The sequence below is a fragment of the Lynx canadensis genome, chromosome B3, assembly GCF_007474595.2.
Source record: "Lynx canadensis isolate LIC74 chromosome B3, mLynCan4.pri.v2, whole genome shotgun sequence".
In the NCBI taxonomy this organism is placed as follows: domain Eukaryota; kingdom Metazoa; phylum Chordata; class Mammalia; order Carnivora; family Felidae; genus Lynx; species Lynx canadensis.
This window is the reverse complement of record NC_044308.2, coordinates 135,184,293-135,198,881: the sequence shown is the minus strand read 5'-3', so window position 1 is coordinate 135,198,881 and position 14,589 is coordinate 135,184,293. Positions and strand designations below refer to the sequence as shown.

The 14,589-nt window shown below is 43.7% G+C and overlaps 1 protein-coding gene across 1 annotated transcript in view; it reads right to left on the bottom strand.

The window, feature by feature from the left end:
- Positions 1-9,760: 9,760 nt before the first annotated feature.
- Positions 9,761-14,589, bottom strand: part of GOLGA5 (golgin A5) — a 34,537-nt gene continuing 29,708 nt past the window's right edge. Inside the window, exons 11-13 of the mRNA XM_030319826.1 lie at positions 13,607-13,712; positions 12,154-12,217; positions 9,761-10,273 (exon numbers count right to left, since the gene is read on the bottom strand). Coding sequence (XP_030175686.1) covers positions 10,193-10,273; positions 12,154-12,217; positions 13,607-13,712 — 251 coding nt within the window. The 3' untranslated portion in view covers positions 9,761-10,192. The remainder of the gene's footprint in view (positions 10,274-12,153; positions 12,218-13,606; positions 13,713-14,589) is intronic.

Sequence of the window (14,589 nt, the reverse complement as noted above, 5' to 3'; positions counted from 1 at the left end):
CGTGAGTTCAAGCCCCACGTCGGGCTCTGTGCTGATGGCTCAGAGCCTGGAGCCTGCTTCCGGTTCTGTGTCTCCCTCTCTCTCTGACCCTCCCCCATTCATGCCCTGTCTCTGTCTCAAAAATAAATAAACGTTAAAAAAAAAAAAAAAAAAAAAGAATGAAATCTGGCCATTTGCCACTACATGGACCAAACTGGAGGGTATTATGCTAAGCGAAATTAGTCAGAGAAAGACAAAAATCATATGAGGACTTTAAGAGACAAAACAGATGAACATAAGGGAAGGGAAGCAAAAATAATATAAAAACAGGAAGGGGGACAAAACAGAAGAGACTCATAAATATGGAGGACAAACTGAGGGTTACGGGAGGGGTGGTGGGAGGGGGGATGGGCTAAATGGGGAAGGGGCATTACAGAATCTACTCCTGAAATCATTGTTGCACTAGATGCTAACTAATTTGGATGTAAATTTTAAAAAATAAAAAAAAATACAGTATCTGAATACTTGGATTTAAACGTGAAGTTAGGTGAACCTGTAGATCTCCTTTTTGCTTAAACCAGTTTGAGCTGGTATCTGCTGCTTACACCCAGGGAGTCCCGACCACTATGAAGTGCTTAGAAAAGTGTATCAGCTTTCTCTCACCATATTACAAATTACCACAAGTCTCGGGGCTTAAAACAATACATACCATTATTATCTCACGATTTCTGTGGGTTAGGAGTCTCGGCACGGTTTAGCTGGGTGCTCTGTTCTGGGTCTTACAAAGCTACAATTAAGATGTTGGCCAGGGCTCCTGGGTGGCTCAGTTGCTACGCATCTGATTTCGGCTCAGGTCATGATCTCATGGTTTGTGAGTTCAAGTCCCACATCGGGTGAGCTCAAGCCTCGCTTCGGGTAAGCATGAGCCCTGCTTCGGTTGAGTCCTGCTTCTCTCTCTCTCTCTCTCTCTCTCCCCTCCCCCCTCTCTGCCCCTCACTCACTCGTACTCTCTCTCTCTCTCTCTCAAAAAAAAAAAAAAAAAAAGATGTTGGCTGGGGCAGTGGTCTCCTCTGGAGGCTTGCCTGGAGGAAGAATTTACTTCCAATATCATTCACCTTGTTAGCAGAATTCATTTCCTTGTGCTTGTAGGACTGAGGGCCCTGGGTTTTTGCTGGCTGGAGGCCGGAGGCTGCCCTCAAGTCCTGGGTGCTGCCCACAGTGGGCTTGACACATGGGCTTCCTCTAAATGCCACTCATTTCATCGTCAACAAGGAGAATCCAGTTCGCTAAGATAGGATCTAATGTAATGTAATGTAATGTAATGCAATGTAATGCAATGTAATGTAATCACAGGGCTGATACCCTATCCCCTTTGCCATGTAATGTAACCAAATCAAGAGGGTGACATCCCATCACATTTGCCATATTCTACTGGTTAGAGGCAAGTTGTCGATCCCAGCTACACTCATGAGGAGGGAATTACCCAAAGGCATAGATGCCAGGAGGTGAGAAATCACTGGGGGTCAGCTTAGGGTCTGTCTGCCACAAAGGGGGTGAGGAGAATCTACTTAACAAGTGCCACACCTCCACCTACCCACCACTAAACATTTATTTGCTCTTTATGAGCAGTAAAGCACCACGTGTATTATCCCATTTCTTCCAAATTTCACTGTGGTTGCTACTGCAAAGAGTCTGGATGGGGAGGTGTTGAAAGGACACGAGAATGTTCTATATACCTTGTTGCTTGGAATTTTTTTTTTTCAATGAGCATGGAGTCATTTGAAACTATGACTTCAACTATACCTGCTCTGTCTCCACTTCTGGATCTTCCTGCACATACGCAAGTGGGGGGAAGAAAAGACTGGAAGGAAATAGGCCAAAATGTGGAGGCTCATTCGTTTGGAGTGGTGGGCCTATGGATGAATGATATTTTCTTCTTCACACTTTTCTGTGTTTTTCACAATTAAAGAATATTATTCTAATAATCGGGGGGGGGGAAGTCCAAGTGATCTGAATGTTTTTCAGGTCCAATTTTACAGTTAAAAATAACGCCAACCCTCTTTGTTTACCTTCTGCAGAAAGGCAATTTCCTGCTTGGGTGGCTGATGGAGTGTCTGTTCCTAGAGTTTGGAGAAATAAATCAGATGACAGCAGGGAACACACACCTGCTTCCTCTCACACTGATAAAGAACAATTAACTCTCATCAGAACATATCTGGCTTTGCCCCAGGACTAAGTGCTATTTGAAAAACTATGGCAGGTTTTCTCCAATGACTAAAAGCTCCTGGAAGGTTCTAGCCAAGATGGGAAATAGAAGACTTGGTACCAGACAGATTTGGTAAGCTGACATGTTCCATTACCAAATAGTTTAACCCCATGACTATACGAAAACAAACAAGCAAAAGATATATTTGCTGTCATGTTTGTAACTAGCGGGAGAACCTTTATGGGTCTCTGAACTCGTTTGCTTGTGTGCGGAAGTAGAGAATTTAATACGGAGGGTCTTATATCAGAGTCAATTGACCAGACCATATCTGTGGTCAAAACAAATAAAACACAAACACCCAAAGTTGAGGCTAAGCTTGCTGCAGCAAGGGAGAATGTGTCTCAGGAGCACCTCCACAGGGGAGATGAAAGGGACTTCTTAAGGGTTTAGGCTTGTGTTGAATGATGGTGAGGGCATTAAAGATTTGGAGCAGTTCTGGGGGGGATACCATCATGGATCAGGCGCGATCTGGTGACTGAGTATCACAGTGATAGTTGTCTAGAAGGAGAGCTAAAACGGGGTTTGAATTAATATCGGTGATAGAGCAGCAGATGCTCAGAGAGGAGCAGTGCTGGTTGGAAGAGGGGGTGTTTAGTAATTTTTGTGCTCACAAGAGTGGCCTTGTCATTGTCTTGCTCTAGGTACTGTTTATGTTCTGCTGGGAACACGATCAACTGATTGTCAGCAGGATTGGTCTCCACTGTCTTGGTCCATTTCAACTTCAAAACAAACATACCACAAGGGACGCCTGGGTGGCTCACTCGATTCAGTGCCCGACTTAGGCTCAGGTCATGATCTCATGGTTTGTGAGTTCAAGCCCCGCTTGGGCTTTCTGCAGTCAGCACAGAGCCCACTTTGGATCCTCTGTCCCTCTCTCTATCTGTCCCTCCCTTGCTCTTGTGCTCTCTCTCTCTAAAATAAATAAACATTTTTTAAAAATCTTACAAAATAATAAACACGCCACCAAATAAAAAACTAATATTTGAATACATTTTCACCTTAGAAACTGCTGTTTCTTTTTTTTACCTATGGGGAACTTCTTTGTGAGTCTTTCTAGTTTCCCCATTCTTAAAAATGAGGAGATGGAGGGTCAGAGATGTTTAGTGACTTTGCCACAGCTAGTTAAGCAAGTCAGAAAGTAGTAGCATCCAATTTTTGGTTAGTATTTCTTCAAGGTCACACATCACTGTTCCTCCTTAGTCCTAGTTTCTAAAATTGCATCCGTTCCAGAAATCTGTATTGAATACTCAAGTGCCATGCACCCTTCCAGGCTCTGAAGATATAACTGAGACAAGATGGGGTCGCAAGCTTGGAGTCTGGTTGGGGTGATGGAAAGTGGTGAGGCAGCTCCATTCAGCATGAGTATTAAGAGTAGAGATTTCTATGTGCTATGGGAGCTCATAACCAGGGAAGGACACTATTGGTCATCTACTGTCACTGTAGCAAATTACCACAAACTTAGTGGCTTCAAACAATTTAAATTACTTTCTATAGTTCTGGAGGTCAGAAGTCTGCAGTGGGTCTCACTGAGCTAACATCAAGAACTTGGTAGGGTTGCATTCTTCTGCGGAGACTCTAGGGGAGAATGTTTCCTTTCCTTTCCCAGCTTTGAGAGGCTGCTTGCATTCCTTGGCTCATGGCCCCTTCCCCATCTGCAAAGCCACCAGTTGAACCACTCTGACTCCTGCCCTCACATCTCCTTCTGACTCTTCTGCCTTCTTCCATCTTTTAAGGGCCAACGTAGGATTACTGGGTAATTCAGGATAATCTCCTTGTGTCATGATCCTTAATTTACCGGTGATTTGTAGTGTCCCTTTGGCTATAAAATGTTCACAGGTTCCAGGGATTAGGACACGGACATCTTTGGGGGGCCATTATCCTGCCCACTATGGATACCCAGCTTAGTATTTCTTTTCTTTTTTGGAGGGAGGGAAGGGAGGTGCTCGCCCTTCATAGAGAAAGTGGCATTTAAGCTGGAGGAGTGTGAGTGGAGGAGATACATGCCATCCTCAAGCAGGAGGGGACAGGAGGTTAGAAGGGAAGTGTCCTAAGCAGAGGGGAGGTCCGGAGGCTGAAAGGAGGCATGGTGCATGGGTGGACACTCAGTTAGCTATCGCTGGGTTACGTTGCACTAACAAGCAACCTCCCAAGTCTCAGGGTCCCACAGAAGCAAAGATTTACTGTTCATTTAAGCCACATGTCCACCTTGGATACACTCCATGTTTGACTCTGCTCCATGCCTTCACCCCATAGGACCTAGGCTGCAGGAGCAGCCACTGTCTGGAACATGCTGGGCTCATGGCGGAGGAACAAGCAGGGCCCAAACCACAAGACGATACTCAACATTCCTGCTTGGGATGGCACATCCCTCCTCCACTCACATTCCACCAGCCAAAGAAGTCTGTAAGGCTAAGGCAGACGTCAGCAGGACAGGAAGTAAAATCATCCCACAGGAAGAGGAAGTGAGTCACTGGGGAAGATCGGACCGGAACGGTACAAGAGACCGGAGTGCAGAATATGATGTGCGGAGCGGCTTGAAGCTTGGAGGTGGTGAGGACCAGACCGTGCAAGGCTGCGATCTGCATCATTTCCCCTTGTTGGAGTGCAGGCTCTCGGTGTTGCCCAGCCTCTTCCATTATCACCACTCCCCTCCATGAAATCTCAACGTCAGATCGCCTGGTGCACATTAGATGCAAACCTGGCTTTACATACGAAAACAGTAAGATATTTCTGCCCTCCTAGGAACCAATTCTTACCCTGTGGGTGGCGATATCGGCCCGTGAGGAAGCATGTTCTAGCTGCAATTACATTTAAGGTTTGAGTTAATTCTTGAATTCCATTGATTTATACCGAGTATGTGAGTTAAAGCAAACTGCCAGTAGCTGAAAAATTTGCATGCATAAACCTTACTACTTTAGGTAAACTTACCTTAACGAGCACTCCTCGAGAGGAGAGTGGTACAGTGAGCTACAGAGGAAAACATGATATGAGGAAAGAGCCTGACTATATGTGGGTGTCGCTTGGCAGAACCTCCAGAAATTGAACCTAAGCCTCTTTCTGCTTCCAGAAATCTTCTCCACTATCTTTTGGGAAAATCCATGAAGCACGACTGAACTTCTGATGATTAAAGCTCTTCACTATGTACACCTCGGGTCAGCAGTGTCCTCGGGTCACCTTTTGTTTCTATATATTATTTATTTATTTTTGTATTAAAACTTCTGTAATGTCTACTTAGTTTTGAAAGAGAGAGACAGAGTGCGAGGTGGAGAGGGGCAGAGAGGGAGAGGGAGACACAGAATCCGAAGCCGGCTCCAGGCTCCCAGCTATCAGCACAGAGTCCATTGCTGGGCTCGAACCCACCCACTATGCGATCATGACCTGAGCCAAAGTCGGACGCTTAACTGAGCCACCCAGGCGCCCCCTGTTTCTGTATTTTACATACTTATGGCCTGTCCCTTTTTGGGAAATCCTGGCGAGTTGCCTTATCGGAGTCCTCACTATTGTCAGTGTACCTGGCCAGCTAGTTTCTCTTCTTTGCTATGGTTTTAGGAACTAGATGCGTTGCATGAACAGGAGAGATGCTGAGTGAAGGTCTAAGGCGCACTGGAAGGGAGGACCAGAGCTTAGGGCTTTGCCGGTTAACAGTGAATGAAACTCAGCGAACATCAACAGAAGGCCAGTTATGGGCCAGGCATGGGTCTAGGCACTGAGGATACAACAGTGGATAAAAAAAGTACTGTCTCTGCCCTCTGGGGATGACAAACGTCCGAAGACATTTGAGTCTATGAGTCTGACAGCGGGACAGCCGTAACACCGCGCAGTGAGTCATGCTACGCTTGGTTAGTCAAACATGGGATACGTTTGTCTGCAGCTGTACTCTTGGATTTCATTTCAGTTTTGTTTGTTCTTGACTTGAACAAACATGAAGAGTTAACTGTGAATGTGGAGGTTGAACAGTTATGGGGGAAATGAACAAATTCGTCGATCTGGTATTCCTTTTTTTTTTTTTTTTTAATGTTTATTCATTCTTGAGAGAGAGCAAGCAGGGAAGGGGCAGAGAGAGGGGAAGGCACAGAATCCGAAGCAGGCTCCAGGCTCTGAGCTGTCAGCACAGAGCCCGATGCGAGGCTCGAACTCACCAACCGGAAGATCCTGACCTGAGCCGAAGCGGGACACTTACCCGACTGAGCCACCCTGGCGCCCCCATCTGGCATTCTTTGTAACTACATAGGAAAATGTACTTCCTGCCTCGGGTTCAGCCTGCCGTCACCTCAACGAAATGAAATCTATACTATTCATCATTTGTATGTAGAGCAATGGTAGCCTGTGGATTTCTAAAATACAGATTTTTAAACGTTTTCCCTGGTTAAAGACATCGGTGATTCAGGGTCGGAGGCGCTTACTAAGGAGAAACAAAAAGGGATTTCAAATTCCAAGTCCTTCCCTTGGACTACGGGTCCCTGCCACACCGGCCCTGCGGCTCTCCCTTCCCGAATTCCGCTCCAGCCACGCTGGCCTCCAGGGGCTCACCAAGCACACTCCCCGTTCTGGAGGCTTTGGCCTTGCGTAAGGCCCACCCACCCCTGTACTCGGACCCTGTGCCAGCCAGTGGTCACTTCTGCGGAGGATTGCCCCCGCCCCTCCCGCACTTCGTGGGACCTTCACGTTGTTCTTCCCAGCATTTAACACCAAGTGTCACGTGAAGAATGTGTTGACAGCCTGCCTTCCCACTTAAATGTGAGCCCCACCCGGCTCCCAGTTCCTAGAAGGGACCAAGAATACCGGGCACTCAAAATGTGAATTACTTTGTAGCCTTATTATAGCTTAAAATACAACCTTCTGTGAATAAGGCTTCTGCACGTAACACACTTGACCCTCCAATGTTCTGACAAAAGAAAAAAATCTTACCTATTTTGGGGTGTCTGTGTCTGGAAGCAGGTCACCCATTAGAAGTGTGATGTTCATAGGGCACCCGGGTGGCTCAGTCTGTTAAGCATCTTTCGGCTCGGGTCATGATCTTGCGGTTCGTTGAGTTCGAGCCCCACGTCGGGCTCTGTGCTGACAGCTCAGAGCCTGGAGCCTGTTTCAAATTCTGTGTCTCCCTCTCTCTCTCTCTGCCCCTACCCTGCTCATGCTCTGTCTCCCTCTCTCAAAATAAATAAAAACATTAAAAAAGAAAATTAAAAAATAAATAAAAACAAGTGTGATGTTCATTTAGTCCGTATTCTTCTCATTCAGGAGTCAATGGGAATACTAGTCAAACGTGTTCAGAATGACCTCGAAGACGTTCTTCTCAGTAATTTCTTTCTTCTGACCAATCACAGCCCGAAGTGCCTGCCTTAGGCCATCGGTCCTGACTATGCTCTTCGGCTTTTCCAGTTCTTTCCTTCTACTTCCACCTCCCAAGGTGCCCATGTGGGCCTTTTTCCAACACGGCTGGCCTCTTGCAACAGCTAGCGGGAGCCCAAGGAGGCGAATTCGAGTGGTTTGGGTTTTTGCCCCCACAGGGTGGGTTGGATGTAAGCCTTCTTAAACTAAGGCTGGACCGCCCAGCCTGGCAGCCTCCCCCCTCCTCCACAGACCAGGCTGTTTAATACGTGTTAACAAAACCCCTGCTTTCCTTTGAAGGTTTTATTCTACAGAATAAACTTCAACAGAAGTGGTAGCTTTTGGTAAGCACAAAGTCTAGAGAAAGAGAAATATTCCTATAATAATAAAACAATCTTATTTTCCAATTGATGGCTGTAAATATAAAGCAATGCAAGCGTTCTGATAATATATGTATATTTGCATGTATATAATGTATATATAATAATATACCCTATATATGTATTACGCACACAAAATGTCTTTAAATGAATACACTGGATTGAGAAGGAAAAAGATCGACTCTCATGCAATCATTATTTTTTTATTACTTTTTTAATGTTTATTTTGAGAGAGAGAGAGACAGAGTGTGAGCAGGGGAGGGGCAGAGAGAGACACACACACAGAATCCGAAGCAGGCTCTAGGCTCTGAGCTGTCAGCACAGAGCCCGATGTGGGGCTTAACCCTATGAATCGCAAGACCATGACATGAGTCAAAGTCAGATGCTTAACTGAGCCATCCAGGTGCCCCTCATGCAATCCTTTTAGTCAAGGTTTCATGCTATCTGAGCATAAATGAAAGGAAACACTGTTTAGAACTCCCTAGTTTGTTAGTGGCTAAGGATGGTGAAACTGAAACTCAAATTAAAAAGTAACCGCAGAAAAATAGTCTTGGAAACACTTTGTCAAACTATTTCCAAAGCCAAGAATGTACAAAGCCTTAAAAAAGATGTCAAGGCATCCCAACAAAAGCCAGGAAGACACGCAGAGACGGGAAGTCTGGCAATACACGATGATGAAGCATGTGCTGTTTTCCATTTTAAGTATGTAACCTGGTTTTAATCATTTTCCAGAAAAATTTCCAAATTAGAAGAGAGGGAAAACCACCTTTAAAAGATATTAACAAGATTAAACCTTTACTTTATTCTGGTTGAGCTCAGACCTGACCTCACAGCTCACGCTCCGACAAGCTATTACACCCGGGTAAGAGCTATGACATAAAACCTACAGGTTTAATAATGTGTCTCCACCCCAGTGTCTCATATCCACCTTTAGATGATGTGCCATTTCGGCCTTTTTCGTTCATGCTAATTTGAGAAAAAGCTCAAACACACATAAGATAACCTTTAAAACTTCATTTTCTGATGAAAAATAAGAAACATATACATCTGCTAGGGTATTAATTTTGAAGAATTTATAGGTCAATTAAAGTCATAGTACAGATGTCATTAAGAACGGAAACTCTGCTCAGGTGTTTGGTTAAGCACCAGCAGACTGCTTCGGAAACATTCCTGATAGAACTGTACCCCTGCCCAAGATCTACATGAATTAATCACATGCGAAGAGAGACCACCAGTAACCAGGGGACAAAATAAGAATTCAGGCATGTGGGACAAAATAAGAATTCAAGGAGTGCCAAAAGAGACATTATATTGAACTTCAAGCAAAGAAAATGTCTCTTTTCAAAGAATAACTCCATAATGTCTTTGCAGTGGAGTGTTTTAAAAATGCAAAGGTTGAAAAAACAGATTTGATTCCTAAACACTACACGCAGGGGCTATGGATGTCCTGAGCTGACTGACCCAAGGTCCAGGCTAGAGGAAAGGAAAAGAGGACGGTGACCGAGTGCCCAAGAACCCGAGGGAGCTGGCACACTGGGACAGGAGGGAGTGGGGTATCCCGGAGAGGGGGAAAAGCACCAAGAATCAGTGACCAGTGACGTCACTGCTCATTTCTGCTTTTCTCACTAAAGCCTGTTCAGAAAGGTCCTATTTAATAGGGGGTGAGAAAATATTATTTTACAAAAGAAAAATGCACAGCAAATTTTATGTATCTATACAAAGCCTCAGACCAATCAGGCCTTTAACATGTAAGAAGCAAATCCATATTTGCAAAGCTAAATATATGAAAATACGAAAGCAGACTGAATTATCAAAAAGAAAATGTTTTATTTGTATCAGTAAATACAATTAGTTTCCCTGATTATAACCCATAATGCGTGTCACCTAAAACATAGGCTGGCCTGTACAGGAGTGAACGAGCCCAGCACGTCTGTGTGCGTGCGTGCGTGCGCGCGCGCGCACACACACACACACACACACACACACACTGAATCTTGGACTTCAGAGAAAGCAGAGCTGAGCTTGTTATGTTACTGTCGGTTTCAGAAACTCTTACCATTTGAAAGAAATGGGGGGAGGACTTAGGCAGCAGAGCACTTGTATAATAAGTGAACGAGTTCAAAGCTTGTAGTGATGAGATGAACTTGCACCCCATTCTCCGCAATTTTAGGCCACTGGTCCTTCTGCAGATCCCAAGTCTGAAAACAGATGACCAGTCACCAAAACAACTGGGTTCAGTTCATTTGCCATGCGGCTGGTCATGGTGCATTTCTGGTGTGTACGTCAACAGAACGATCATGACCCAGAGGTGAAGCAAAGCCTAAAGAAAAAGAAAAGTTTCTAGATTAGCCAAGAGATCAATCTGCACCAAAGGCCTAACGTGTAGTGCACTGAGGGCAGGAAGCATGTCGTATTTGTGTCCGTATTCCCGGGGCTGGCACCGTGTGTGCAACATCACAGGCGCTTGGTACGTGTTTACTGGGTAGATGATGAAGAAACAAACGTGCAAGCAACTAAACTAGCTAAATGTAATGGACAGTAATAATTGTGATGCCTGAAGAATTCTCAGTTGAGAGTTATCAATGTCCTTAACACATTCGTAATATGCACAGGTATACATAAATAACCAGTCGGGTGATTATAACGCAGAGTAGATGGCATAATGAAAATTGCAAGATATATATGAAGTTGGTTGGAAAGGCTTTATTTTTTTAAAGTAGGCTTCCGGCCCAATGCGGGGCTTGAATTCACATCCCTGAGATCAAAAGTCTCACACTCTACCAACTGAGCCACCCAAATGCTCCCGGTTGGAAAGCCTTTCCGGAACAGAGTTACGGTTGGTGTTTTGAAAAGGGTGTAGCCATCATCTGGTGAAGGGCAGGTGGGAAGACATTCCTGCAGGAATAACGTGTTGAGCTTCAGGAACTGATTTAGGGTCTAGCACGGGACCTACAGTGATGAATTCCCACTAGTTCCCTCGTGGCAGCACTAAGGTTACGTGAGGCTCCCTTGCTACGTGCCTCGCCATTCTGTCGTGTGCCATCACACCTCGTGCTGACGGAAGTGCCAGCGCTCTTCACTCTCTGACACCAGGAATCGACTCAGTGTAGGCCTGTTCTAAGCCTCTGTGATGCCATCAATTTTTTTCTCTTGTTCGCTCCATCCCTCACTTAAAAACCTTTTTGGTTAGTTAGAGACAGAGACACAGAGAGAACCAGCGGAGGAGGGGCAGAGGGACACAGAGAGAATCTCAAGTGGTTTCCACCACCAGCACAGAGCCTGACCCTGAGCCTCAAGACCCTGAGATCATGAGCTGAGCTGAAATCGAGTCAGACACTTAACTGACTGAGCCACCCAGGTTCCGCTCCTTAAGAACTTTTTATTTAAAGGAATAACTCTTCCCTCTAGTGGATCACAGAGAAATTTCTTTACTAAGTAAGCTTTTTTCCTTTTTCAGGAAAACTGCTTGTCTTAATTACTCTTAGCCGCCCTCACTCAGAACAGTTAGAGGGCTTTTTAGGGTCACAAGACACATGAAACAGTATCCCAAACTATGGTGACCATTTTGTTAGAGCTAAGAAATCTGAAAGAAATCAACCTTACGAGCCTTTCAGAAAATAAAGCAAAACACATGAAAACAATCAAAGAAACTTTACATAAAATGAAATCGATTGTTTTGCATTGCATTTTTATCATCAGAGGGGCTTAGAAATGGAGGTAACTATAAGGGGCGCCTGGGTGGCTCAGTCGGTTGAACGTCTGACTTCTGCTCAGGTCATGATCTCGCCGTTCTTGAGTTCAAGCCTGGCGTTGGTTCTGTACTGACAGAGTGGAGCCTGGAGCCTGCTTCAGATTCCATGTCCCCCTCTCTCTCCGCCCCACCCCTGCTTGTGCTCTGTCTCTCTCTGTCTTTCAAAAATGAATAAACATAAAAAAAAAATTTTTTAAAGAAATTGAGGTAACTATCAAACTTCACTACAGTTAATTTTATTGTAGGAAAAGCCTTTGAGCAATTTGTATTTTAGATGTAATGAACTGTAAGTATACTTGCATACCTGAAGAAAAAAATCTTAATTTCCAAAAATGAGTTCTATTCTCTTTCAAAATTGATTGCTAGATTTTTGGTCAAAATGATCAGCAGCTGGAAAAAACTTATTAAAAATCAAGTGCAGCATTCTGTTTTCAAATAGGTTTACTTACCATATATATAATTACAAAAACTCGTGCTATGGGGTATCTTCGGAGAAAAATTCCCAGGCGGATGCTGTGCAAATGGAGGGTGGGGACGAGAGGAGAGAGTTAACACTCAAAGCACATCTTCCTGTGGTAACAGCTAATGAGGCTTTTTAGGATTCCTCTCATTTAAACTATTTATATGGCCACCATAACAGAAAAACCATTTTATAGTAGATTGTTAAATGATTACTTGGAATAACCATAGAAACATCATAGTAAACAAATATTTGCTTTATTGATTGTGGCTTGACTGTTAAATATATAGCACAATAGTTTCCCTTAAATCTCCAGCTACAACTACAGGAGGCAAGTTGGTCCCTCTCTAAATAATTTTTCTTTCAGAGACCAAAGAAGTTACAAAAGATAAGCCAAGTGTCAACACGTGAACAGGGAAAGAGTCTGGTTGGTTAATACCTGCAAAGAGCTAATCTGGAAGCTTCTGCACAGACGCATGCGTCTAAAAGGCAAAGAACTACAGAAACTCAAGCAAACACTTAACCACAGTAAACGCGGGAGCAGCGTGACGTTAGACCTTGTTAGGCCTCTTTGAAACACTTTTTCCCCATCAAGATGGTACATATACAAGCACATACACCCTTCTTCTAGGCCTTTCTGTGTCTTTCACCACCATCAGCATAACGCCTCGCATATAGTTTCTCTAAAAATTATTATGTACATTGAATAAATGAGTAGCTGAAATAAATGTGCTTAACAGCCTGGAGATAACAACTATGGCATCTTTGGCCCGTGGCCTCAGCAACCTTAGCAAATCATCCTCCTGATTTTTAACACCATAGCTCTGACACAAAAAGGTAAGAAAAGATCGCTCTATTTTGTAACAACTCATTATAATTGTGTTTAATTATAAACACTAAGAGGCAAAAGACTTTAGGGGGTTATTGAAACATGAACTTTAACAAGGCATACATAAACTGTTAAAACATTTTCTTTGTAGGGTGGATGTATGCTAGTATAAAGAAGTTATTAATATGTAATAACATGCATATAAATGATATATTACTTATGCAGTATATATAAATATACGTTAAAATGCGTACTGTTCATTCACATATAGTAGCATCTTTTATTCTCATCACACGATAAAATGAAATAAGGCATTCCAGTGGATGCATTTACATGAGACAGAAGTTTTCTCAATGGAATTTAAAAAGAGTTTTTAATAAGGTTTATTACAAGAAGAGAGATGATCAGGGTTAATAATCTTCAATAAAATACAGGCACTGGCAGAGCACATAAAGCAATTTCATGAGACTGAATGAACTATCATGAGAGGAAGTAGGGAAATGTCACTTTAAATATCAGCTCTGCCTGATGGGACTTACTGTGACTGAAACCACCAGAAAATGGTACAAAAATAGCTGAAGATCCATCATTCGTCATTACTGTCCTTGCTTACCTAAACTGGTCAATTGAACTAGCAGCTTTTCGGACTTTTCCATACATTCCTGCCAGATTAGTTTCTGTATCATTAAAAAGAACAGGAACGTTTCGTAGCCGTGTGCCTGTTTCAACAAGAAAAGAATGAATTAAGGTACAAACGCCAAAATCAATGTCCTAACATTTATAGTTGAATATATATTGTATTAAAAACAGATCTCGGGGCGCCTGGGTGGCGCAGTCGGTTAAGCGTCCGACTTCAGCCAGGTCACGATCTCGCGGTCCGTGAGTTCGAGCCCCGCGTCAGGCTCTGGGCTGATGGCTCGGAGCCTGGAGCCTGTTTCCGATTCTGTGTCTCCCTCTCTCTCTGCCCCTCCCCCGTTCATGCTCTGTCTCTCTCTGGCCCAAAAATAAATAAACGTTGAAAAAAAAAAAAAAATTAAAAAAAAAAATAAATAAATAAAAACAGATCTCAAGGCTAACTTTCAAATAAGCATTACATCCAAAGAAGGCGAGTCCATAAAGAAAGGACATAAATTTGATTATATAAAATGCTAAACTTCTATATCCACAAAAATAAAAATTCAAACCTAAAACAATTACTTCCCTACAAAATTAGCAAAAAAATTGAAGTTTACAAATACCATGTTGCTGAGAATGAGCATTAATGAGTAGGTTCTTCCTGTGTGGGCAAGAGAGAGGCCAGACGCACCCTTTCTACAAAGCTGATGACTCCCAGCTCTGTATCTCCAGCCCAGACCACCAACTCCAGACCCATCCAATTGTCTTGTTTTGTTTCCATCTGGATATCTAACAGTCATGTCAGGCTTAGCATGCCCAAAACCATGATTCTGACGTCCTGCCCTCCCTGCCAACCTACTCACTCTGCTGTTTTCCCCATTTCAGTACACGAGAGCATCGTTCCATCAGCTCAGGCCAAAACTCCTTTCTTTCTCTCAAACTCCACAGCCGATCTGCCCACTCGCCTTTAAAATAACCCTC